This window comes from Magallana gigas, chromosome 7 (genome assembly GCF_963853765.1).
Source record: "Magallana gigas chromosome 7, xbMagGiga1.1, whole genome shotgun sequence".
Taxonomy (NCBI): domain Eukaryota; kingdom Metazoa; phylum Mollusca; class Bivalvia; order Ostreida; family Ostreidae; genus Magallana; species Magallana gigas.
The window spans coordinates 38,916,373-38,943,065 of record NC_088859.1 but is presented as its reverse complement, the minus strand read 5'-3'; the positions used below and the strand labels follow the sequence as shown (position 1 = coordinate 38,943,065).

The 26,693-nt window shown below is 33.1% G+C and overlaps 3 protein-coding genes across 14 annotated transcripts in view; 2 read left to right on the top strand and 1 right to left on the bottom strand.

Moving 5' to 3' along the window:
• Positions 1–332: 332 nt before the first annotated feature.
• LOC105318485 (uncharacterized) lies at positions 333–4,750 on the top strand. Its single transcript, XM_066066586.1, has 6 exons — positions 333–504; positions 962–1,099; positions 1,442–1,524; positions 1,719–1,817; positions 2,099–2,211; positions 3,501–4,750. Exons 1-6 carry the CDS (start codon positions 389–391, stop codon positions 4,377–4,379), a joined length of 1,428 nt encoding a protein of 475 aa, XP_065922658.1. The 5' UTR covers positions 333–388; the 3' UTR covers positions 4,380–4,750.
• Positions 4,747–8,167, bottom strand: LOC117682345 (uncharacterized). 3 transcript variants are annotated; one of them, XR_010707800.1, is made up of 8 exons: positions 7,920–8,159; positions 7,503–7,612; positions 7,197–7,316; positions 6,092–6,209; positions 5,840–5,989; positions 5,643–5,730; positions 5,225–5,425; positions 4,747–5,050 (listed from the first exon to the last, which is right to left on the bottom strand). XR_010707800.1 is itself a non-coding variant. In XM_066066587.1 (8 exons), exons 4-8 carry the CDS (start codon positions 6,205–6,207, stop codon positions 4,830–4,832), a joined length of 828 nt encoding a protein of 275 aa, XP_065922659.1. In that variant the 5' UTR covers positions 6,208–6,209; positions 7,197–7,316; positions 7,503–7,612; positions 7,920–8,154; the 3' UTR covers positions 4,747–4,829. The 3 variants fall into 3 exon arrangements, 2 of the variants coding, with proteins under 2 accessions (XP_065922659.1, XP_065922660.1); XM_066066587.1 differs by having other exon boundaries at positions 5,591–5,730; positions 7,920–8,154; XM_066066588.1 differs by lacking the exons at positions 4,747–5,050; positions 5,225–5,425; positions 5,643–5,730; positions 5,840–5,989; positions 6,092–6,209 and adding an exon at positions 6,423–7,087 and having other exon boundaries at positions 7,920–8,167.
• Positions 8,168–9,603: 1,436 nt separating this feature from the next.
• Positions 9,604–26,693, top strand: part of LOC105347423 (uncharacterized) — a 32,289-nt gene continuing 15,199 nt past the window's right edge. For 4 of the 10 annotated variants that reach the window (XM_066067320.1, XM_066067319.1, XM_066067310.1 and 1 more), the window contains exons 1-26: positions 9,604–9,739; positions 10,343–10,412; positions 11,136–11,263; positions 11,412–11,568; positions 14,190–14,252; positions 16,016–16,077; positions 16,263–16,340; positions 16,538–16,586; positions 16,776–16,854; positions 17,441–17,543; positions 17,729–17,802; positions 17,959–18,061; positions 18,324–18,442; positions 18,822–18,913; positions 19,080–19,168; positions 19,357–19,476; positions 19,633–19,777; positions 19,918–19,949; positions 20,077–20,143; positions 20,996–21,122; positions 21,408–21,449; positions 22,148–22,165; positions 22,778–22,955; positions 23,415–23,477; positions 24,224–24,442; positions 24,808–24,927. In XM_066067320.1, the coding sequence (XP_065923392.1) occupies positions 9,722–9,739; positions 10,343–10,412; positions 11,136–11,263; positions 11,412–11,568; positions 14,190–14,252; positions 16,016–16,077; positions 16,263–16,340; positions 16,538–16,586; positions 16,776–16,854; positions 17,441–17,543; positions 17,729–17,802; positions 17,959–18,061; positions 18,324–18,442; positions 18,822–18,913; positions 19,080–19,168; positions 19,357–19,476; positions 19,633–19,777; positions 19,918–19,949; positions 20,077–20,143; positions 20,996–21,122; positions 21,408–21,449; positions 22,148–22,165; positions 22,778–22,955; positions 23,415–23,477; positions 24,224–24,442; positions 24,808–24,927 (2,415 nt within the window). In that variant the 5' untranslated portion in view covers positions 9,604–9,721. Of the gene's footprint in view, positions 9,740–10,342; positions 10,413–11,135; positions 11,264–11,411; positions 11,569–14,189; positions 14,253–16,015; positions 16,078–16,262; positions 16,341–16,537; positions 16,587–16,775; positions 16,855–17,440; positions 17,544–17,728; positions 17,803–17,958; positions 18,062–18,323; positions 18,443–18,821; positions 18,914–19,079; positions 19,169–19,356; positions 19,477–19,632; positions 19,778–19,917; positions 19,950–20,076; positions 20,144–20,995; positions 21,123–21,407; positions 21,450–22,147; positions 22,166–22,777; positions 22,956–23,153; positions 23,193–23,414; positions 23,478–24,223; positions 24,443–24,807; positions 24,928–26,693 lie in introns of all 10 variants that reach the window. The other 6 variants (XM_066067316.1, XM_066067313.1, XM_066067312.1 and 3 more) reach the window with 5 other exon arrangements.

Genomic DNA, 26,693 nt, shown 5'->3' with positions numbered 1-26,693 from the left:
ATGAAAGTTCAACTTTATATAACTTGGAATTCTTGGAAAAGGTTAATCAATTCTGGGTCGAACTGTTTGTATCATAATGTGTGGCTCCTATATTAGATGACTGATAATGGACATATCCATCAGTCTAGCTGCAATGTAGGCATTTTCAATTTTTTATGCCTTCGTTTTTTTTCCACCGAAAATGGAAATTGGCTTCATTATTGCAGCTAATACTACTACATGTATACTAAAGAGCGTCTTTAGGTAAGATGTGCACTAACCTTAAACTACATTTATGTGTCAAAGATCAAGGTCAGCTGGTTTATGAAAAATCATTGTCTTTGTCATAAGGGTAGGAAAGTCTCGTTTACTTTCACTTTCGATTTACAACTTCCGGGCAGCAGACGAGATGCCGCTATGTTTTGCATTCGGATGCAATCATATGACAGGGGCGAAAAGAACGTGCAGCTTGTTTAGATTTCCAACAAATCCGAAGGAAAGGAATAAGTGGATACAGAGGTGCAGGTAAATATGCAATTTCACCTGTTTTATTTTGAAAGTAGATAAGAAAAGCGTAATTCAAGGTCACGGTGCAGTGTTTATGCTAAAGTCCACTGTACTGTCATTTCCACGTGAAAAGTTAATAGATTTAGTTTTGTAACGAGATCTTTCAAACTGTACTTTACATCGCCAAGTCTGAGTTAAATTTGCAGCATAATTCTTTTGTGATAATATTAAATATAGTTGGATGCATGTGATGTGTTTGTGCGCGAGAGAAGAATAGCTAGGTTGATGAGGGTGATTGGCGCAATAGGCATTTTGAATTGTTTTAAATTTTAAGGAAATAACAAATAGTAAATCTTTAAAAAGGAAAGTTAAGAAATAAAAAAAACACCACCAAATATTTGTAAAGATGGCGGTCCAGTTTGTATTATACCTATGTTAAAATCCTCTGTTAACATGGTTAATCTTGTCTTTACAGGAGAGCAGATAGAGCCTATACCGCCAACGACAGGCTGTGTAGCTGTCATTTTAAGGATGGTGTAAAGGAAAATGGACCAACAATTTTTGCTTATAGCAAAAATCTTGGTTGCTTTCCAGACCATTCTAAGCCAAAAAGGTAAATGTTTAGAACTCTACATTGACCATGTATAGTTTAAGTTTATGTACTACTTTACACAGTGGAAGCACTCTTCTTGACTTGTACTTTTTGACTCAATCATCTCTCTCTGTGTTTACTTATTTGACAATTTCACTGAGCTGTAGGATAGAGAATTTTAATTTTTACTTATGATCTTATAATAATATCCCTTCTCTCCTTAAAGGGAGGAAGTTGTACACAATAATGTATATCAACAATAATTTACGATTCCAAGTACTGGTACAATTTAAATCACATGAAGCAAATGTGTTTTTATTTTTCAAAAAAAAAAATGCAACAGTATGTCATTCAATTTTACAGACTTAGACTTGTTGAAGGAGAAATAGAAGAGAAAGCAAAATCAAACCATGAACACTGTAATGATGCTCCAGATTCCTTTGAAGGTTATACGTTTTTCATATTCTTACACTTTACTCCCATACAGAAACATCAGAATACTTGGTCTTGCTTGCGAAAGTTTTAAATGAGATATTCTTAATTAATAATATATGTGAATAAAGAATGGAGTATAAACATTTTCACAATGAAACCATTAATGACAAAAAAAAACCATAAAATTAATTTGTTTGGTTTGCAGATAGAACAGGTCCTGTGGAAACATTGTCCAAAGATGTGCAAGGCAGCAACACTGATCATGATCACTGCTATGCTGTTTCTTTACCGGAGACATCAGAGGGTACACATGTTCTTAGATAAATTAATTACTTAATTATAATTTGAATCATTAGGGAAAGAAAAATATGAGCAAACTTCAAATTTCATTACTCAAAATATGACATTACAGTAAAAATGAAGTTTCTATAACAATTTTCTGTATGTCTATAGTTGGAGGAAATGGGCATATTAACTTATTCTATTATATGCCTGCAGACAAAGGCTTATATTCTCTATTAAACATTTCTCAACATAAGTAAGATTTAAAGAAAAAATTGCTTATAGCTTTTGTTAACATTACAGAAAGTGTAAATGATTTGGAAGAAAAAGTCAAAGACCTCCAAAGAGAATTAGAATCTCTAAGATTAAGAAAACAACCTTTTACCATAAGAAACATAATACAAGACCCAGACAAGGTTTGTTACACGAGTGTATTCCACAGATTCAAATTGACTGTTCTATACATGTTTTTTTTTTTAAAGAAAAAAGATAATGTATCGAGTTGTTGATTTTGTAAATCATATATATACATTGTAGTTCTTAAAGATTAATTTGTTCTATATAACTATGATTTCACAGGTAGAACATAACATTTTCATCAGGGTTGGCCGGGAAATACCAGTGCTGGGAATTACCGGTGGTAAATACCGGTATTTCCCGTCCCGGTAAATACTACTGTTTTCCACTAAACTGGGAAATACTGGGAAATACAAATTTATAATCTTTATTTCTTTAGTTTGTTCAATGTAAAACTTATGTTTATGATAAAAGATATTAACAGTAAGCATCAAAAACCAATTTTATATTATACTTCCCCATTTCACTGTCAGTTTATAAATCTTAAATTCACCAGATCACCTATTCCAAAAGATTTCTTTAGCTGCTAATGTACAAATTTTAGTCCAGTTTTTTTAACTTCAAGTTTTGTGTTTTACAGATTTATAATTCAAAGCACAAAATAAACTGTTATAATTAGTGTAGGTGTTGCAAGAAAAAATTCAATAATCACACATGTTGTTTTAATAAATAATTACACTTGACAGTTTTGTGCTCCTGTTTTGGGGAGATATATACTATGACTGGGGCAAATTGGCTTCTTCTTAGGTGTGTTACATACTGAGGTAGTGACACAGTCACTTTATTTTTCACAATTTTCTTGCCCCATTTTCATATTCACCAAATAACCAGAAAATGGAACCTTTGATATCATGTTTATGATAACTGTGTAGATGCACCTATACCTGATTAAAGCCTTAAAAACAAATTACAATGGTATATGAATGAACCACGTTTTGAGTATTCATAAAAGATAACCAATGCATTACTGACCAGTCAAAACTTGTTAAAATCAAAGACCATTATAAAATGTCATTGCTGACAAGGTGTACTATTGTCTACATCCCTACAGATTTAATTAAGACTAATGTCTTAAGTATGAAGTACTATAATATGAAGTTGTACTTTATTTCCCAGTATTTCCCGGGAAATACCAGTAATTCCCGGGAATTACCAGTATTTCCCACCGTCCTGGGAAATATGAGTATTTCCCGCTTTTTTGCCAACCCTGATTTTCATACTGCATGTACTGATAGAGCTTTTAGTTCTACCTGAAAAAGATGGTTAAAATTCCTAACTAAAAGTATATCACATGTAATATAGTGATAGTATGAATAAAATTATTTGACATGCATGTTTTAATTTACAGATGCTATTATATACATCATTTCCCACCGAGGTATTCAATGTGTTGGTCAATGTTTTGGAGAGGATGCGTCCATTTAACTATTTCAGTGGATGGACAGTACAAGGATTTAGTACCAGTGACCAACTCCTTATGACCCTTATGAAATTGCGTCTGAATCTCAGGGATCTAGATTTGGCGGAAAGATTCAACACCAGCAAATCTACAGTATCCAATATCTTCAATACATATGTTGCAGCGCTTCATGAAATTCTATTCGAAGGAGTGATGAAAACTGTAGGAATACCTTCCCAGTTAAAGTGCAAAGGATCAATGCCAAAATCATTCGAGGAGTTCTCCTCGGCAAGAATCGCTATGGATGCCACAGAGATTACCCAGGATGTACCCTCAAATATGAACAGCCAGTCCTTATCTTATAGCAACTATAAAAGTCGCCATACAGCAAAGGCTGTTACTTGTGTAGCACCAAACGGGGCACTTGTGTATTGTTCCGAACTCTATCCTGGTTCCACCTCTGATGCTGCCATAGTCGATCATTGTGGAGTTTTGGATATGTTAAAGCCAGGTGACATGATCCTTGCAGATAAGGGGTTTAACATTTTCGACAAACTTCCATCAGGTGTAACATTAAACATACCACCTTTCCTTTCATCAAAATCTCATTTTACAAAGGAAGAAGCACAGTTATGTTACAAGATTGGGAGAAGTCGAATTCACGTGGAGCGTGCAAATGAAAGAATCAAGAACTACTGTATTCTAGACCATATACCTTCACAATACAGACATTTGTCCACAAAGATTTTTCAATTATGTGTGGCACTTGTAAATTTGCAATCTCCCCTACTGAAGGAAATAGCCGATAAATATGAAATTCCTAATTAGTGTAATTCTGAGCTTCAGACCATGTCTTATACCATGTCCAAAGATATCTTTGCTTTGACATTTTGCTTAGGCCTATAGTAAATTTATTTTTTTTTATTTATTAATGCCTCAAAGTTCAAAATATTTTATAATGTAAATATTTTGAAACACCTCTTCCATCTTGTCAAATGATGAACACAGGTGTTGGAAATAATAATCTGGGGCAGAGTGTAGATATATGTAGCACTTGTTAAACTTTTGCTGTACACTACTACATGAATGATGATGTGTAGTTAAGGTCATTTCGTTATTAACCACTTTTACACACTGTGAACTGACACATGCTGATGTTTGCTTTGATCAGAATTAAACAGTTAAACAAAATGAATTGTTTTGTCTAGAGTAATTTAATGTATCAATAGGAAAATAAACAGTAAATAGAAAATTTCTGAATTACAGTCTGCCAAGTTTTTAATTAAGAGAGGGTAAAAAAACATTGAAATAAAATTCAATCATGTTTTTCAAGTGGCATTGCCATGAGTCATCTTTAAGAATGCGAATAACTTCCATACTGACTGGTGTCCAAACCACGAAATCACAACATGAAGTTCCTGTTAGATAAAGTTGGCCTTGAACTTGATGCCAATAGTCATGGCTCTCTTTGAGACGCAAAGTGCCCTCAGAGTCGCACTCTAAAATATTAAGAAAAATTATTAAAGAAAAACTCACAAGAGCTAAAATTTACTAGGTTTCATTAACGCAATCAAACCTAAGGATGGGTTATTGGTAACATACAGTATTTAATTTTAACCTCAACATAATGAATGTTTTGTATGCAAATCTTTCTAATCAATCTCTGAACCTACCTAGAAAAAAATCTTTCAAGTTTGCACAAGCATCCTTTATGGACATCGCTCTTGCTGAAAACGGACATTTCACCTCTAAAATTGCTGGTGATGCTGTCAGTTTACTTTGAAGGTGGACATTCATATTACACGTTTTAGGATCACCCTGGACAAATCCATCAGGAGAAGCTCCAAGAACTCCTGATTCATGGAGCCAAATACCTTTAATTGAAAGTAAAATAAAATGTTTCATAAACTGTATCATAAATTAGTTTCATATCACATAATTAAAAAAAAAATGATTCAATCAATAATAATGATTCAAATGAACATTGAAGATGAACAGGTTTTATGCCAAGATTTGAGTTTGACAGTATAAATGTTTACCTGTCTGCAATACAGACACCTCTGAAAGCTTACAATAGCTATCTATTGCAACCTTTTCATGTGTAAGTCCCCACTGAATAGAAGGTCTCTTCTCAAGATTGTAAGCACTGAGTAACCTTTTCTTCAAGGATAAAGTTAGCCTAAAAATAAAATTAAGATTCTAAATTATTTCTTATTATAATAAAAAAGATTTAGATAAAAGATTATAGTTATTTAAGAAATCAATATATGTTGAAATCAATGAATTACCGATTTCTCCTGATAGCTCCGATAACTTGCCCAAAATTTGATGCAGTTATTCGTAACTTGCGAACAGCTGCCCATAACGAATTCTCTCGTTGACCTGTAGTCATCCATGCAGTCTTAATGACATTTTCCGAAGAAATAACAAGCTTATCCCTATTGCAATGAACCAGAAAAAAAATTTATTATTACATATTTATAGATTGAGAGATGAGAGAGAGAGAGAGAAAGAGAGCAGTATTATAATTTCAAAAGTACCTCAGATATGAAGACTTGCACTGGGCATTCATGTACTCTTCACTTGTAAGCTGGTCCTCAATAAGTAATGCTGGCATTTCCTCACATTCAGGTTCTTTAGACAAAATCCAATGCATAGCTGCAAAGATTAAATAAAGAAATCATATGGCCAACAAAAGGATGTCATAGTTTTCATATGAACATGTGTAATCAATATAGGTGTAAGTGTGACAATTATGTATATACAAAAAAAATGATATTGCCTTGATAAAAAAATTTCTCGACAATGCTTGTGTCAATTGGAATATATATCATTAGGTTAACCATATTTAACAGATAGATGAATTATGTTGCGAGATCATTTTTCCTGCATAGATAATTTTCTTTACATATCAGTTGTTGAAATATTCATTTAATGAATGTTTCTTAAAGCTGAACACCACCTGTAAATAAGCACAGTCACACAGGTATCTATCTACAGGTATATAAACCCTTTGATTTTAACTTGTGGCCGACATTTAGTGTTCCTTTCATGGTCTTTGGATTTTATGCATTTATTTCTTTAAATATTATATGTGCAAATTCTATTTGTAAATAGCATTGCGAAGCAAGATTTACATCCTCACGGGTGAGACCTCTTCACCGATATACTTTTAACTGATATGAGAGCTGCAGCTTTTAAAGGGGATGTAGGGATAACAGTGGTAAAAGAGAAATATGGCGAACAATTAATGCATATTTACAAAAAGGTGTTCAGCTTGAAAAGTTCAATAATTTTTGTTACATGCACATGCAAACTGAAAGAAACAAAGGCTTTTTTGAAAATAAATTCATATCCATGCACAACATTAATACAATATTTACGTAAAAATAAAAGGGCCTCATATAGAGGAAACAGTTTTCCCTCAAACAGGGATAAAATGATAATTGTTGATCAAACCTGTAAATCTACCCAAAAGACCTAGCTGATCATACAAATATGATCTGTCGGCATCTGTCATCTCTCTTTTTAATGCTCTGAATTCACATTTTATAGAAATGGTATCATTATGGTTTATAAAAATCTGATTTTGCCTAGCACTGACATTTTAACAAAATATATTGCATAAGTGTCCTGGTGATTTACCTATAATCTTGTTGCCTGGGTGGATACATTTCCGCCATGGTTGTTGTGGATTTGGGAGGTGCCGATTTTGGATGCTTGATCCAGCTGCACTTCACATCTGTCTTACTTGCTCTTTTATATCTTAAATATCATCATTAATCCCAATGTTTAGATAAGCTATCATATAGATTTATTCTTTAAACTGAACTTAATAGACACTGGAATGCAAAAAATCAGCTGACAATATACATTTAACACTTATTACAACCATGATTAACACAAGAATGCTGATTTACATGTGTATGATAATAGATTAGTAATGATTACCCAAACAGAAGTGCAGCAGCTACATGGTGGCAGCGAAACTGACCCATAGGGCATTCACAGGTTGATGATATAATTGTTCCTGCATCATCATCTTCATTTTCCAGAAATATCTTTGTAAAAAATTAATGAAATGTCTGTGAAGCAACTTTGCGTGTATGAATATATTGACATATTGTATTTATAGTGGGAAATACTTATAATATTATTAAAAACAAATATATCTATTAAAGACTAAAAGTGGGGGTAGGGGTTATTTACAACGGCAACAATGACGAACTTAAGGTTAAAAATATACAATGTAGCACATTTCTTGATCGCAGAAAGCGATATTGTTAACTTAAAGAAAAAATTCGATGCATAGTTTTACCCTGGTTGATTAAATGTAGGGATGAAGACGGCTAAATATTTTGTACATACCTGAACTTTGTATGAAGTGTCTCGCATTGAAGCTTGAACCACCGCCGATATCACGTGATATTCTTTGTCTAAAACGAACTTTAGCACCCTGTCGCTATCCACGGCTTTCTCGCTCTTCCTAGTAAGCTTTGTATGGCCATCTACATATCGAGCCCAGTATATTATTGATAGCGCCATTATTGCAGCAACTGCCCGGAAGTACGTTTTCTCGTTATATCTCGCGGGTCACATGACGAGACTTTCCGACCCTAATTGGCCTTGTTTCGCTAATTAATACTTCACTTAAATAAAGAACGGTTGTTGGTAAATGGAGAGCAGGGACCTTTAACCAAATTTTAAGTCATGGTGATTGGCAAAACAAAAAAAAAACCGTTTGATATCCAGTTTTTGACCATAATTTCTCTCCCATTGGCCCAATCTTGCTTAGACTACACCAAAAGACTGCCTGTGTGTAAATGATATGCAGTGACCTTGAACTAAGTTTTTACGTCAAGGTCATCCCGGACAAATTTTCCCTTGCTCAGAATTTAACAAAACTTTCTTAATCTTAAAATTAATTGCTTAAGGTCAAATCAAAACTCTATTGATTAATGTTTTTCATTTTAATATCCTTTATTAAAACGGACCCTTTGAGATGGCTACCATCTCAATGATGTCTAGATATTTTTGTAAATCGTGTTCATACTGTCACTAATAATTAAAAGCCAAAATAAGGTGGTATCGGACACCTCCATATGGGTGGAATGGAACATCCATCAGCGTAGCGCAAAGGGTTACTAATACCTGCAGAGCGTGAACTACGAATCTGTAAGTCATGACTTCGAATTCCGCTGGAGTTTCAATTATTTTTACCTTTCCGAAAAAATCAAAACTTATTTTTCGGTCAAATTTTGGTAAAATTTGAAAGTTCTCAAATGGGAGAAGTATTTTGATTTGAATGTACTTTAATCCACATTAATATTGACAGTTGTCTCATAACACCTTAACTGAAAGTTAAATGTTGAAAAAATTATAGGGTTTTATTCGATGAGAGTTATTTCTTTTTATTATTCATGTGCAGATCTAGAAGGGGTCAGCAAAATTCAAATTTCCTTAAATTACACTATAAAATTACCAAAAATATGCCTCACGCCCCTCCCGGGCTAACTCGAATAACAGTCGGACCCCCCCCCCTCCCGGGACTTTTTTTTGGACCAGCGCATGTTATAGTTAATCAATTTTTGATTTTTTGCTTTATCAACAAAGTAAGTTGCTAGAAAATAAAAAATCAAAATTATTATGAAACTAATCAGGCACGTAGCATCGTTTTTAAATGTGGATGGGGCGGCGGGGGCAGACTCGTCAAGATATCTTGACAAGTCCAAAAATAAAGGGGGTCTTGCTGGTCAAGAATTAAAATGAATAAACAATGGTATGAAAGTTTACAGTATTTGTACCTATTTGGCAAAGGAATGGTTGTTTTACAAATAAAATTGAGACGAGTCAACTTTCGAGCTCGAAAGAAGTCGGGGTCGAAATACCATAATTAGACAAAGTGATTTATTCATACGCTGAATCTGTGTTTATATAAAATACTTATAATCATTAAATATAAACAAACATCATAATTTGAATATGTTAAAACATTTTAAATACTTTATTTCTTACTAATCGTGATATAAAAAACAAATATTTGATATGAAACTAAGAAGGAATACATTTTGTCTCGTAAGTGTTTGTTTACTACTCGTCAGTAAATCGGTCCACAACAACCTGTAAGGGAAAAATAATTTCATTATGCGGTTCAGGAAAAGTGTACGAAAATGAGAATAACAACACAGGTATTTACTGAATAGATACGTAATATGACTTAAACTATCTTTAAGACAGTTTCATCGCATTAAGTTATATTAAATATATGCACTTGCTAAACTTAATTTTGGTGTTTAAAACGATATGACACTTTGACTATAGTATAAATTTGGGTGGCTTATATTTTCATTTAACAGATCTATTAAAATATTATGGTTTATTCACCTAAATCAGTTATAAAACAGTGACATTTTTCATTTGGAAATATAGAATGATCGATACACGTATTTTTACAAACATTTTACAAACATCTTAAACATGTTAAAATGTGAATATCAAGGTATGATTATTTACTCATTCATCCTTATACCACTTGTGGAAATTTTGTTCAAATTTAAATGACATGCTATCTGCTTTAAGTCATTTTGTTGTCTAACTGTTCGACATTTTTTCCAGAATATTTTTGACGTCAAATTATCTGTCATTTTGAGGCTGTTAAATTAATCTTTACCTTATTATACTTGTTTGTTTACAGTGTTCTTTGCTTATCCTGTTTTTCAATTTCATGGTGACTGCAGATCTAAATTGGTTTTAGATTACAGAATACTTAATACTTTTTTTATTTTTGATAGTTTCTTCGATCAAAATGTAAAGGCCCATTACCAGCGGCGGAATATTTAGACCTATCAAATTCTGAAATAGGTGAGATAAAAAATTGTTATCTAATATATTATTCAATAATGTACAGGCACTTGTTTCTATTATAAAATTGACCACATAATGTTATAACAACACAAGGTACGTATCAAACTCTGAACTCCATGGAGTACCCCCTTCCATGAATTGTACTGGAAAAGTGTTAAGTAACATTCTCTTATACAATAATTTACTTACAAAATTATTTTCACCACACTTGCCTTTATATTCTTCTATCTGCATAAACAGCATGCAAACAATCCTCACTAACTGGAAAAATTATTTCACACCACAAGACCTAGCCTATGTACCAAACTTGAATAGAAAACAGAAATTAAATTCAAACCCTTTAAAAACTTTAACTCTGTGTTTAAACATTGCAAAAATTAACCATGGTTACAACTGATCTTTAAGTTAATACGAAAAATTAGAAAACTTATTCAACAGATAAAAGCTTTATTTCACACAAGGTATAAACCAGCAATATTTTATAGCATACCTAGAACGTCATATGTAATACAGAATTCAATGACACGCATGCACTTATTTTCCCCAAGATCAGTACATCGGGTTTTGAAGAAACAAGTGCCTGTACCATGATCATATTTCAGAAACACTCTTATTAATAAGCTTATGGCTAAGAAGAGTAGCTAGATTGACTTTCAATGTCTGTTTAATAAAGAGAGGTCATTTGATGATGTTACTGAAATGCAAAGTTATTTATTTCAGTTGTAATTGAGAAGTTGAGTAACTGTCCTAAACTGCAAACACTTGTTTTGAGAGGAAACAAAATCTATGAAGTATCAAATTTGGAATGTTGTTCTCAATTGTGGAATGTAGATCTGAGTAATAATGAGGTAAGATCAGTTTAGATATTCATGTACATCCCATTCCTTACGTATAATGCATAAAACATGAGTTTTGTTATTTCTTTTTCTTCTCATACATATAATGTGTACATAGAGAAAAAAGTCACCTAATCTGTATTATTTCTTTTCCATATAGATCAAGAGTTTGGATGGGTTATCGCGGTTTGTTGCTATGGGAACTCTCAATCTCTCCAACAATGACTTGACATGGCATGAACTTGGGAAGATAAGGCATATTCATATTCTGAACCTAAGTCTCCATGGAAACAGCCAAATGGAAAAAGACCCATATTGTGAGTTATGTTGTTTTTATTCATAATAGTGAATGGTTGTGCATGTACTGAATACAGACAAGTGAAGTTATTTGTAGAAATGTACTCTTTTGTACATGTTTGTGATTTTAAATGCTCATTGTACACACTTTGCACTATTGTTTGAAGGTCTAATATTGATCAGATTTTACAAGACAACCATTTTCTCCTAGGATATTTTTGCTTAGAGCTAATCCCATCCCATTATCTGAGAATACCTTCGATTCTTTGATTTTGTATGCATTGTCAAGTGCACAACTTCACTCGATCATTCTTTCAGTCACCAACATAAACCAATATTGCAGGTGGCTTCAACGGAAAACTTATTGACAATTTTAAGTAGGGGAATGTAAAATTCATTTTCTTTCTTGGTTACATCATCCCTCTTAAATTTTTAATTTCTGAGTAAATGTCTGTGACCACTTTATTTAGCAGGCATGCATGCCAAGAAGTGTTACTAGCACTGTACACATTCTGTTGCCAATGTTTATCTTTACTGTTGAAAATTCCATTTTTGGGTTTACATCCGTGATAAAAACTGTAGGGTTCTAAAGATACAAAGCTTTTTTTGACACATAGCCCTGAAATATAAGCAATCTGTTCACTGGGCAATGAATTGGTTTGGCACATGTGCATAGCATTTTATCTGATAATTGATACAACAAATGGCTTTTAAAGGCTTTGTGTCAATGAGTTTAGATCATTTAAAACAATTGGTTGATTTAATCAGGGAGATCTTATCCAACTGCTTTATAAGTTACATCAACAAGTAAGCACTGAGGAATGCTATTTCTAGAAAAAAAGATGAAGGCATATAAACCCTTGTATCATGATAAAACCCTGAAAATTAACCCTTCAATCATGTTTTCTCTATTGACGCCCGGACGACAAATAAAACTAATATTCATGGTAAAAGTTGAAGTCCATATGTAGTATGTGTAATTATCTTCTGAAAATTTGATTCCCATGTGTGTATTTAAATATATTTCAATATCATATTTCATCACATTTTCCAAAATTTTTGGGGTTATTGTGATACTTTAGTTATTTAGTGTATAATATTCTGGTTAATGTAGCATACATGTAACTTTATGCATTGTAAACTAGGTTTTTTCTTCTACTGGTGTTAAATGTTTTGCTTGAGTGTTATTTCAGAGAAAAGGGGTACATTCATGTATAGACTTGTACATTTGTTTGAACTTTATTTTATTACAAAAAATTAAATATCTTAATTCATATTTCTTCATGCAACGTCACAGTCTGTTTCATTCTTCTGATGTGGAATTTAAATACAATGAGTTACTTTTGATTCACTGTTTATTCTGCATATTATATGATTTTAATCAACAAACACATATATTATTATTGATGGCTATTATGATTTTTAATTTATGTCTAAGTAAAATTCCCTTTACAACAATTAATTGATATGTTTTAAAAAATGTTTCTTAATCGCTATAAACATAGCGCAAATTAAGATCAATATATTGATTTTTTTCCAAAATCATTTGAAATGTGCTATATAATTGAGTTTTGCTTCATTTTGATTTGAATACTGTAGATTTCTTATTTTACGCAAGTACTTAATTCCACAATTCAACTGTTTTGCATTAAATCGAGAGAAAAACAATCGTGAACACCAAATTTTAATCATAGTTTCATTTAGTTCACATCTATCCAAAAAATAAAAGTGAGATTTTAAAATCTGCAAGATGTGCTTCTCACAATTTTATGTGGATATTAATAACCCACGTTTAATTTGGAATCTACAGTACCATCAGACTAATTGCAAGGTATTATTTGTAATTTTTGGAGAACCAGAAATCAGATTATTCAGATTTGTTAAAATCCCAATATCTTAAATTATATACATGAAGTTTTAAATTACAATAGTTATCTCAAAATTTTATTCTGAAAGTTCACTTAATATTCATTGAATTTCACATTGTCAAAAGCTTTGTAAACACTTTAAGATTGGTTTGTGTACATAGTATTCAAAAGTAACCATAAAAGCTGGACCCCAATGTCTGACTGATGTAGAGAGAAATGTGCCATATTAAACTTACCTTAGGTCTGATACAATAATAAGGATGATATAAAAGAGAATGGAATAATTTGCATAATTCTAATGTCAACATAAAATAAGATTAACTTAGTCATGCTTTCAGCTTGACAAGTTTGAATTGATCACCTCTTTATTTGATGATTTTATTTTTACCGTTTTCATTATAAAGCCTAGCTAGTATGGGAATGACTTATTTTTATGTCTTTATTAGAGAAGATTTGTGTCTGGACATTTCATTGGCACTTATGCATAATTTGAATTGTATAAATGTAAATGACTATACATCTTTGCAACCCACGGATGCAGCTCCACCCAATTGTCACCATTGGCTAACAAAGAGTACACACTCTTTTTAACATGTCCATATTAAGTTAACTAAGTATTCCTATTGTTTTTGAAGACATATTTCATGTTTGTATTTTACCTCATAAGTATTTTTATATTCTATTTATATCGAACAAATGTACCGGTAACTTAAAAGAAATGTTCAAGTGTATGTATAGATGTGTTCATTCGGTCAATTGTTTTTTCTCTGTAGATCGAATTCATCTGATAGACTGTCTGCCAAATGTCTGGATGTTGGATGGACGAATCATCACCTGTAAGTACCCACAACACAGACCACCCAATCAGTACACTTGTGGTGAAGTACATCAGTACATACACATCTAATCAGCCCCCTCATGGTAATAGCATGTTATTGTGTCAGTCCACAGTAAGAAAATGGTGACTTATTTGTCATTAAGATTCAAAGGAAGTCTCTTGTCTTACTAAATTTCTCATATTTTTAGTACATGTATGGTATGACTTACTGGAGTAATAAAATATATTGCATTCAGAGTTGTAGATTAGTAAAATTGGATGAAACTGTCTAATACTGGAAGAATCTGTTTATAAGACAGACAGACTCTCTCTCTCTCTCTCTCTCTCTCTCTCTCTCTCTCTCTCTCTCTCTCTCTCTCTCTCTCTCTCTCTCTCTCTCTCTCTCTCTCTCTCTCTCTTTGTGTGGATAAAATACAACTGTTAACAGTTAATAGGAACAAAATTATGCTTGTCAAATAAAACTGGTACATAATACATTAAATTTAATTCAAAGATAGACTTTTGATGAATGTGACTGAATTTTGAATACAAAATTTGATCATTATCTATCCTAGCTTATATCAATATTTTTTGGAGATGGACAATGTTGATATTAATGAATTACCAAAGTCAGATTATAAATTGAATAAAAATCTATAGAATCTATTAATTCCACCTGTGTCAAAGAATTTAAATCTGAGGTGTATACAATCTATTAAAATTTTAGACCAAATAACCACTTTTCTGTTTACCTTTAATATTGATTTGATTTGTCCTTTATCTGATTTCCAGCATGTTTAAGCTTTGAATGATAAAATGAGATTTGGTGGTAATGAGATTTGTTCCACATTTATCTGAACCAATATTTACATCTCGCTCACACGACACATGCTCAATAGGGGAACAAATTTGTCACTTCTGAGGATTACGTTTGCTTTGAAACCCTATATTCTAGTTTATAGATGGTGTACATAAAATATGGGAAACTGCTTTTCACTTTTTAGTCAGCTCTTCATTCATATCTTCTTTTCAGAGCAAACAGTCTCTATTATTTGCATTGAAATTCTCAATTGCATGGTTTCAGAAGATTCCAAATTTTAAATCTCTTCAGTTGTAGACATGACCTAGACATTTATTTTCACAATAAATTAGGTCATACAAAACAGGCACATATATATATTGATAAAAAACATTCAGTAAAACTTATCAGAAAGAAAAATAATTTCAATCTTGAAGGCATCGATTAATTCACCTAGCATCCTCAATCACTTTTCAATTGTCTGCTGTTAGTTAATTAATATGTGTCTGTACTTCAGTTAACAGTAGGACAAATAACAATTACATTCTTTAACATCTTCATTTGATACATCGATTTCAAACATGAATACAGATGTACTGATACTGAATACAGGGTTATTTTCAACCCATGTAATTTTCATTTTTCAACACTTGCAAACAGTTTCGCCCTTTCTTGAAATTTCACCAACACAGTAACTGTTGTGTTTAAAGAGAGATAATTTGAGTCATTGGAATTCGCCCAGTCTTAAATTTTCCCACCGACAATGAGGGCGAAAGGGGCGAAAATAAATTGGTGCAAATATTTATTTACCTGTACACAGTATTAAGCATGAATTATGATTTTACATCCATACTCAAGTTTGTATGACATTTTAAATTTGGAATGATGTTACCATATATATATTCAATTAAATCTTAAAATGTGCATTTTTTTTCATATGTATGCAATATTTATGAAATTGACTAAATCTCTTCTTTTTGCAGCTGCAGAAAGACTACAAGTCAAACATTTTTTTCATGATTCAGCATTAACTTCAAAGCCCATTGTAAGTAAATCAAATTTTTTTGTGCCATGAACAGCTTGCCTATAATTAAAGCACAAATATTTTGCATTACTGGTAATTGTGTCAATAACATTTATATCTATAAACAGATGATTGGACTGATTTAGAGTCTATTTTCAGTAAATAAATAACCAGTAATCTCATTTTATTTAATGTCATGGTTTCAGCGACACAAATTGTCCAAAGATTGGTTTATACCAACTGCCAGAAAGAAGATTGAGGTCAATGGTATTTATGGACCCAAGGTCAGTGTGCTGGAAAACATATATCCCTATGAACTATTTAGTGCCTCAGTATACGGCAATTTAATGATAATAATTTTGTATTTGTGAATCCCATACATGGGCTACATTACATGCTAGATGTGTATTGATTATATTAATTTTCAAAATTTTAGAATGTGATTTAACTAACACAAAGTTTTATTTCAATGAACTTTCAGGCCACGAAAGTCATGACAAGTTTTCCAGCAAATGGTGTTCACAATATAGGTCAGTCTAAAAGTGAAATAAAAAATTCTCATTTAGAAGAGGATATAAGATCAATCCTTGCACAATACATTAGACTAAGGAATGTGTGCAGACTCATATAGATAGATAAATAGTGTAATATATATTATAGAAATCATAATTTTGAGATCATTTATCCGTGTAACCATACCAGTGCAATTTGACTTTCAGAAATTGACAGAAAGCGGCTAAAATATCTGGGATACAACATTCAAGAAGATTTGGTCATAGACAAAAAGTACACCAATAGGTAGGAACATGTCAGATAAATTACCGGTATGTCCTCCTTAGGAAAAAAGGATGTATTGATTTCACCTATCAGTTGGTTGGTATATCAGTCAATTAACAGAACAAGCATTGTTTGGTCAATATGATAACTTAAAGACTCCTTCCTGGACATGCATCAAACTTGGTTCAAAGGAAGATAAATTGTATGATTTTGAGATCAAAGATAGGCAGTATACAGGTTTTTTTTCACCCAAATTCCAGTTTTTTAAGGCTCCTGTACAGTTTTTTGGTCTTCAACTTAATATTACATGTATGCAGAACCTTCGACTGACATATATTAAATTTGGTATACTGTTATGAAATGAGGATGACTCTATGGTCACAAAGTCAAGGGTAGAAAAAATTGACATAGGAAAATATTGTCTGTTTATATCATGAGAACATTTTGCTTAACATGTCAAACTTCACATTCTGGTAATCCTCAAGTTATAAAAGACCCTTTTGATTCTGAGGTGAACACTTTGAGCATATAAAACTATTTTCTGCTCATTATCATGTCAATGCATCAGTTGAATTCAGCTATTGATTTGCATACTCTATTCTTACAGAGAGTTCCAAGTAATGAAGTACAGGAGGGCATTTATTGAGGACCTTCTGGAGGCTCGTCCTGAGGACAGAGAGAGATGTAACATGCTCCTCCTGTTTCTAGTCGTATGTAGATACTCTTTCTGATCAATGATAGGATAGAATCATGTATACATGTGTATAATGAAACTCAAATCACTGATGTGTTATCCTCCTTTTTTATTATATTTTAAAATGTTGATATTTAGCATTATACCTGATCATTGTTACAGCAGAAACAAAAATTCTACATTTTATTTATTGTGATGCAGGCTTCATTGGAGTTTGTGTTACCAACTCATCTTGTCAAAGAAACACTGGACACAGCCAAACTCAATAAGATTGGGTAAGTCAAAATCAGAGAAATACCACTGAGAGTCTGTTATGAGCTAGCTGCATGGTACAGACAAATAATTTTCTGAAATCTCGAAAGATTTTTGCCATTTAAATTTTGAACTTACAATTAATGTTGAAGTTACCGCACACCTGTACTGCTTTTCAGACAAGTTTACTCCATGGACCTTTTCCTGTTACCAAGAGATGTGAGATGTCTGTTGGTGTGTATTCTGCTAGGAGCTGTGAAAATTGATAAAGATGACAAAGAGGTGAGGTGACTTGTCACAGACATCTGTTGAACAAACTGACTCTTATTTCAGTGTGTTTTAGAAGCATGTATTCAAGTGTCTATGCATGAAAAAATCCATATCAATATGTTTCATGATTTTATCAAAGTTCAATAAAAATAAAACTGCTCACAAATTATTACATTTTTGAATTTTTATTTTGCCAACAGAATTATCCTTCCGTTTGTTGTTAAATAACTACAGTAACTATACATTTTAAAACAGTTTATTTTTTTTTTGGCAGGATGGTGGGTTGTATGACAAGCTGTACTTGTGCCTCTTCTATACTGTCAGTGAGCTCGTCAAACTGAGCCACTCCTCAAACACCAAACAAACCGCAGTCAAGTCAAAACTCAACACCTTGTAAGTCCGTCTCAAATCTGTCTGAAAAACTTAGTATATGTACAAGTCTGTCTGGAAAACTGAGTATATATACAAGTATGTCTGGAAAACTGAATACCTATACTTTTGTGTCATTTATATTTGTTGAACACCAATTTTTTTAAATTTCATTGCTAAGTCAATCCATGCGCTATCAAATGTTGATGAAAGCAAGATATTTGACCACAATGATTAATTGATTGTTCTTTTGTCCAGATATTAAGTTATCTTCAAAACTGAGATTTACAAAATCCACAAAAAACTGATGCCCATGAATAGTAATGAAGAATACTGTAGTATAAAATTTATATGCTAACTACCAGTAATGTTGGAGTGATCACTAGATACCATTTTGTGGCAGGTACTATGACTACAAGAGCTTGCTGGCATCAGAGGTGGTGCAGCTATTGTGTATTGTTCCAGCCTTCTTTCAGTATGTTGCCAAGGATGTAGGTGAGTACATATATATGAGAGATTAGTCACACACAGATCATTTCAATCACGACAGTGTGACCGGTTAGAACACTCTCTGTCAGTACACCATCTTGAATGAATGACAAATTATGAGGGTAAGTCAAGGTGTTTAAAAGTCGCGATGAGATGTTATTTATTTTTTCAGGCGTGATGAATTTAGTGGTCACAGCTACCGGAGATCTTGATATCAAAGACAAAATCACGGCTGTATCAACCAATGTGTCACAAGAAGGGGTACATAATTCATTTTCAGTGAAATACAAAAGATTTTATAGACTAGTCAAATTTGTTTGTACACTGTAAAAAGTACTCAACTTATCATAAGATTCAACTATAGGTTGGTTTCAGCGATTGTTAATCAATGATAAAGATATCAAAGCTTGCACACTGATTGATAAAACAGCATTCTTGTGTTATGACAGGGGGAGGTACGTCGGCTGTACGAAGAACTGTCAGAACTGCTGCTACAGAAGGTCCAGGAGCAGTCCCTTAATATCAGCAATAAAGCTCCGAAGATGTCCAAGTGTGATGAGATTTTGACGGTAAAATTTGTTGTCAATACAAAGTCATATTTTTGTTAAAACAAAATATACATGTATATGTATTTTGATATTTTCCTTTTGCAGTATGCTATCAAATGATTTGTATTCATTAAAGATTGAAGCTTAAATGTACAGACTTTTGTTATTTAATTACAGGCAAGGAAAGCATTGCCAATGAGAAATTCTGGATCTTTGGAAATGGCTGAATTCCATGCCAAGGGAATCACTAGTCCAGAGAAGGACCCACCAAGAGTTCTTAGTGCTAGAAGGAGTGCTGAAAAGAACCGCAAGAAATTTCCACGTAAGGCAATTTGCAAACTTATGAAAGGGAAATAACTAGTAAAACAGACGGTGGAAAAGCACAAAAGTGGTGATATTGGTCAAATGTCTTAATTAAAGGGTAATCGTTATTATATCATATATATTATACACTTATTTTAGATCTGGGAGATCCATTGCTTCTTGGACCACAGGTACCTATTTTAACTTGTTCTGTATCAATTACTTTACACATTTTTTAATTTGATTGAAAATTTTGGTCCTTAAACAGATACCAGTATTCAAAATATTATTCATTTATTTGTTCTTGTTTTCTTTTAGACTTTGGGGAAAATAGTGTCTCTGCCACAACCATTTGTTGCACTTGTTGCTATGGACTCAGTACCAGGTATGGATTAGAAACAAGACCTTGATACTAATATTCATTTTTTAACACTCAGCTTAATTTCTAAGACACAAAGATTTATTACCAAGTACATCAACATTTAGAAATACAAAAGGGTGAGAGTAATTCAACTGCATGATAATTTTCTGAACTTGACCTTCCATGTATGAGGTGGAATTATTTTGCATATATCTTAGTCTTTTAAAGGTGGAATGTTACACCAAAATTTTATTTTATGGATCGTTAGAGTATCATTTCTGAAACACGATTGCGTTGTTCAAAGAAGGATATATGCCCCTAATTTTTTTATATGAATTTTTTTGTATTTTTTACGAAAAGGTGGAAAATCTGTTTTGGTTGCAAGTAACACACTGTAGAGTTTAAAATTTGATGTGAATAAATGCATAATATAAATATCTAATAGACCAAAACCAGTAATGTGAACAAGATGTTTTAAATTTTTTAATAAAAAATTATTTATGTAAATAAAAAACATCTTTTGTTTATATTTTTTCAAACCTATGGATAAAATTTTCTAAAGAAACATGTTCTATAGAAACTTTTTAGTAAAAAATACAAAAAAATCAAGGGCATATATCCTTCTCTTAACAACACAATCTTGCTTTAGAAATGATACTCTAACGATCCATAAAATATAATTTTGGTGTTGCATTCCACCTTAAATAATCAGTTGAAGATATTCCCGCCAGATTTCATTCTAATACAAGGCACAAATCAGAGAGTTTGAATCTTGATTTGATTGCTCATAGATTTTATACATATAGATTTTACAAAAAGTTGTTTTCTGAATTCAAAGTTATATATTGTAGAGCTTTGATTCTATTTTGTTTGTAGTTGCGAATGGTGCCATGGAGAGCAAACTGAAGGCCAGTGAGGACCACTACACATACGTCAACATGGAGCAACTGATGTGGGACGAGGCCCTCTCTTTCTGGAAACCAAAGGGAGCAATCGGAGACAGGTACATGTTTATTTCAACATCACAGAAAAGCAAACATGGTTAATTTATTGCTTGTTTGGAACAGGTTTTTTTAGTTATGGTTTTTATTTACTTGACTTAAAATGACTGACAGCTAGTGTCAAACATTTTTTAACAATATTTTTCTTAGGGATACATGTATCAACAGGTAATTGGGTTTGGTTTTTTTAAAGGTTTGAAGCAAATACATGTATTCTTTTTTAAAATATCAAAATTAAATCATAACATGTGTCTTATAACTTGTATTTGTTCCAACTTGTGTTTCAGTTTACTCTTGGAATTTGTAGCAACATTTAAGTATAAAAACAGGTACTGGTACAGAAATGATTATTTGTTAAATCTTCTATTTTCCGTGCATTTTTATACACTTATTATTCTATCTATCCTTTTAAAAAAATCTGCTATACATTGCTTTCTTTCATACTCTGCATTAAAAGGGAAAAAAAACAACTATACAAAAACATATACTACTTTTAATAAAATTAGCTGTTTTCTCTGTTTCTACTCCCATACCATTGTACTAGAATCTTTTGAATAGACAAAACTTGGGATCATTATTCTCTCATTTTTACTTTTTATCTTCATAAAGACCCTCTTTACACTGATGGAAAATGTTTTTTGGACTAAGAAAAAATGATACACATGTAGCATAAAAGTATGCATTTTTTTGTTCATTTTCAACTTGGGGTGTTTGCTTTTTATTTTACTTATAGAACAAATTTCTGTAGGAAAATTTGCATTTACTTGCTTGGTTTGGTAAACTACCTGAAATATAGTTATCATTTACTTTAATTTGATCTAACAAGTTGTAAAGAGTATGTGAATTTATCACAAATTATGTCATATGTACAATGTAGATAGCAGCTTTTTCTAGAGATAATGGGAGATAACTTTAACTGCAAAATCATATCCTGAAAGAAGTATGCAGTGAAAAGAGGGTTTTTAAATAAAGGAAAGGTGATTGAGTTACAGTAATTTTTATTTTGCTCGTCTTTTTACTTTTACAGAGCTGAATTTGATAATAAGTATTACTTTTCTAGACAGTAACCCAACTTTTATATTTTAACAAAACTACCAATATTAGATGAAATTCCATAAACAGTATATGTATCTGTAATAAACTTCCTATTTATTGCAATGTAAAATTAATTGATATTGTAATTGCATGAAATGATAGGTATTGCCATCCAATTCACTACATGTAACCTTGAGTCAAAAATTATATCCAAAGTGAAAATCAGAAACGGATTGTCAATCTTTTTTTTTTTCTATTTTGAATTCACATTTGATCACAGCATGATGGCCATCTGTGCATGATACTACTGTGTAATATTTCTCACAGCTTGAAAAAATATTGTACCAGGTTATGCACATTTCCAGTGATCCAGATTTATTTGATTCTTTCTCTTTTTTTGTGTACTTGCATGTTATTATGTTTACAAATCACTTTTTTTGAATATGTAGAAAACTAACTAACTTTACATGGATAGTAAATATAACATTTTCATTTAAATTATGTACATGTACTAATATCTCTATGGGTAAAAATATTCAGATATGAAGGTTTAAAAAAAATATCAATTATATACTAAATTGTGTAATTTATTAGATATTCATTTATTCTTGATGAATTTCAGGCTGACCTTGCATACAGTTGAAGACTTGCAGCGGGAGCTAGAACTGAAAGCAAGCATGGCGGACAAAACAGCGAGACCTAATACCCCAGACTGGATGTCCTCCATTGACCCCAACGCCCCCCTCATTTACTCCCCCAGGGTACCCCCTGTAACACCCCCTGAGACACCAAAAACAAAGGTAGGGCCATCTTTTATAAAAATAAACTTTAACTTTTTGAAGAGAACTCTTTTTAAATATTAGACCTGATGTAATAAATTTGTATCAAAAATATGTTATTTTTGTCTTGGTTTTTGCCTTTAATCTAGAGTAACTCATTTTATTTTTTGAAGCTTTATTAAAAATTTATGGTCACTGTTTTTTTGCACTTTGTTTTAGAAAAAGCATGTTAGGATCAAACAGAATTTACCACCTTTGGTAATCATTGAAAATCTTCAATGAAAAGAAATTTCAAGAATTTGTATTTTGATTTGTATTTGGACTTTTAAGATTTCATTTACCATGTATTCAGAGACTTCTAGCTTGGAGTGTTTATACAAATTTTCTTCTAATTCTTCTCTTTTAGCATAGCTTTATCTCTGAAAAAAAAATATTTGTTAAGACAAACATGCATTTAATTTTGAACCTCTCTACTCCCAGCATTATGAATTGATCATGGGAATTTTGCCAGATCGTCTATTTCGTCATGTAACTATATTCAGGGTAAGCGTAAGCTGCCACAATGTGGTAGACATGAATGTTGTGGCAACATGACACGCCACCAACCTATGGTGTAATGTGACAGTGCATGGCCAGATCAGTGTTTTGCCAGAATTTCAGGACAGACTGTTTCAGTTTTATCGCTAATGGTTCAAGAAATAGCCTTCAACCACTGTTTGCTTACTAGATATCACATTGCCAGTTGAGTTATTTCCTTGAGTGTTGACATTGTCAAAAAAGTGAATGTGAATATTGCACCTGTATGTTTTTTTGTAGAAAGTGTTACCACAAAACAACTATTTCAGATAGCAGGAAGTCATATTTGGTTTTTGATAAAGAATTGCATGAAATAATCATCGTACATTATTTTGTTTCAACTATCAAGCTAATTAAAAAAACCACATGTGAATGCATGGTATTTCAGAGGAAATTTTTATTTTGATTAGAATTTAGAAAACAGGTACCAGTAGTTTCAGATTGATTTTTTTCTTAGATGTTTACAGGTATTCAGATTAAATGTTGTGACATTTTATGCATGCATCTAGATAGGGAGGAGGTTTCTGGAATTTTATATGATTAAATTAATCAACTAAAATCTCCTGTACAGATAAAAATTGAGATTTCCTATATTCAAGCATTATAACTTATGTAGTACTTATATTACATATACCTATGTGAACATTAAGGTATGAATTAATGTCAGGAGGTGGCATTATCTAAGGTTTCTGTTTTACTGTGTTTTCCCTTAGTCTCTAAACACCAACCCCCGCCCCATGTCATCCATGCTGAAGGACAAGCTGGATCTAAAGTTGGAGATGAGTCGGCGGGCCATGTCAGCCGGAGGAGCACTGGAGCGGAACCACACAGCCGGAGATGCACTGGAGCAGAACCATTCAGCCAAAGACCAGGTTCAAATCCCTCAAAACCCACAGCAGCAACAAATAACACCACACAATAGAGATGAAGAGGTAAAATAAATGGAACTACTGTTGTTATTGTTGAGTATTTTAAAATAGGCACTATCTTAAAATCAGCTGAATTTTACACCTTACCTGTAAGACTGTGCTGTAAAAATGTTTACATCTGTTTGTCCTTGTCTTCAAAAGACCATAGTTTTTAGCAGGTATTTTACTAATGATGTATTAAATGTATCAAGTAAACACAATAATTTATTTAATTTTCAATGAATGCTTTATCTTTATATCGATAATGTTTAGCAATCAGAGAAAAAGAATAAGGGACAAAGTTTAACACAACATTATCATTTGGAATTTGAACCGATAAATAGCTTTCAAATTTTCATTGAGTGGCTTCTGTTTATTTGTTCTGTCAGGTGAAGGAAGCAAGTACAGAGACGGAGCCCCAGCATACTGAGGGTACAGAGCCAGGAGCTACAGACTCATGTCTACACTGTGCGCTGGAGGCAGCCATGTCAGGGGACAAACTCAATCAGGTCAGGCCCACACCAATAACTCATGTCAGGGGACTAACTCAGTCAGGTCAGGCCCACACCAATAACTCATGTCAGGGGACTAACTCAGTCAGGTCAGGCTCACACCAATAACTCATGTCATGGAAAAACTCAGTCAGGTCAGGCTCACACCAATAACTCATGTCAGGGTACAAATTCAACCAGTTCAGGCTCACACCAATAACACATGTCAGGGGTCAAACTCAATCAGGTCAGGCTCACACCAATAACTCATGTCAGGGGACAAAATCAGGTCAGGCCCACACCAATAACTCATGTCAGGGGACTAACTCAGTCAGGTCAGGCCCACACCAATAACTCATGTCAGGGGTCAAACTCAATCAGGTCAGGCTCACACCAATAACTCATGTCAGGGGACAAAATCAGGTCAGGCTTACACCAATAACTCATGTCAGGGGACAAACTCAATCAGGTCAGGCTCACACCAATAACTCATGTCAGGGGACAAACTCAGGTCAGGCTCACACCGATAACACATGTCAGGGGACAAACTCAGTCAGGTCAGGCTCACACCAATAACTCATGTCAGGGTTCAAACTCAGTCAGGTCAGTCTCACACCAATATCTCATGTCATGGAAAAACTCAGTCAGGTCAGGCTCACACCAATAACTCATGTCAGGGTACAAACTCAGTCAGGTCAGGCTCACACCAATAACTCATGTCAGGGGACAAACTCAGGTCAGGCTCACACCGATAACACATGTCAGGGGACAAACTCAGTCAGGTCAGGCTCACACCAATAACTCATGTCAGGGTTCAAACTCAGTCAGGTCAGTCTCACACCAATATCTCATGTCATGGAAAAACTCAGTCAGGTCAGGCTCACACCAATAACTCATGTCAGGGGACAAACTCAATCAGGTCAGGCTCACACCAATAACTCATGTCAGGGGACAAACTCAATCAGGTCAGGCTCACACCAATAACTCATGTCAGGGGACAATCTCTAGTCAGGTCAGGCTCACACCAATAACTCATGTCAGGGGACAAACTCAGTCAGGTCAGGCTCACACCAATAACTCATGTCAGGGGACAAACTCAGTCAGGTCAGGCTCGCACCAATAACTCATGTCAGGGGACAAACTCAGTTAGGTAAGGCTCACACCAATAACTCATGTCAGGGGACAAACTCAGTTAGGTTAGGCTCACACCAAAAACTCATGTCAATATTTCAGGGGATAAACTCAGTCAGGTCAGGTTCACACCAATAACAAATGTCAATATGTCAGGGGATAAATTCAGTCAGGTCAGGTTCACACCAATAACACATATCAGGGGACAACTCATTCAGGTCAGGCTCACACTGATAACACATTGTCAATATGTCAGGGGATAAATTCAGTCAGTTCAGGCTCACACCAATAACACTTGTCAGGGGGAAAACTCAATCAGGTCAGGTTCACACCAATGACACATGTCAGGGGACAAACACATCAAAGCACTCATTAATATAAAGTACTGCATCTACTGATGACTAGTTATTTTGCAATGTTTGGTTCATGTATGTGCATTTCATATGCTGTATGCCTCTATTAAATCACTAATTAGTTGATGCTGTTTAATGACAACAAGCATTAAAAAATTTCAAGTGTAATCTTCATTACTAAAATGAATAAAGCAGTTTTCTGCAATTGCTTTGTTTTTGGCTCCAAATAAATATTTTGAATCAAAGAAATATTCTTAAAAGGTGTTTTTCATATTGAGCAAGTATACCGGTAATACCTGT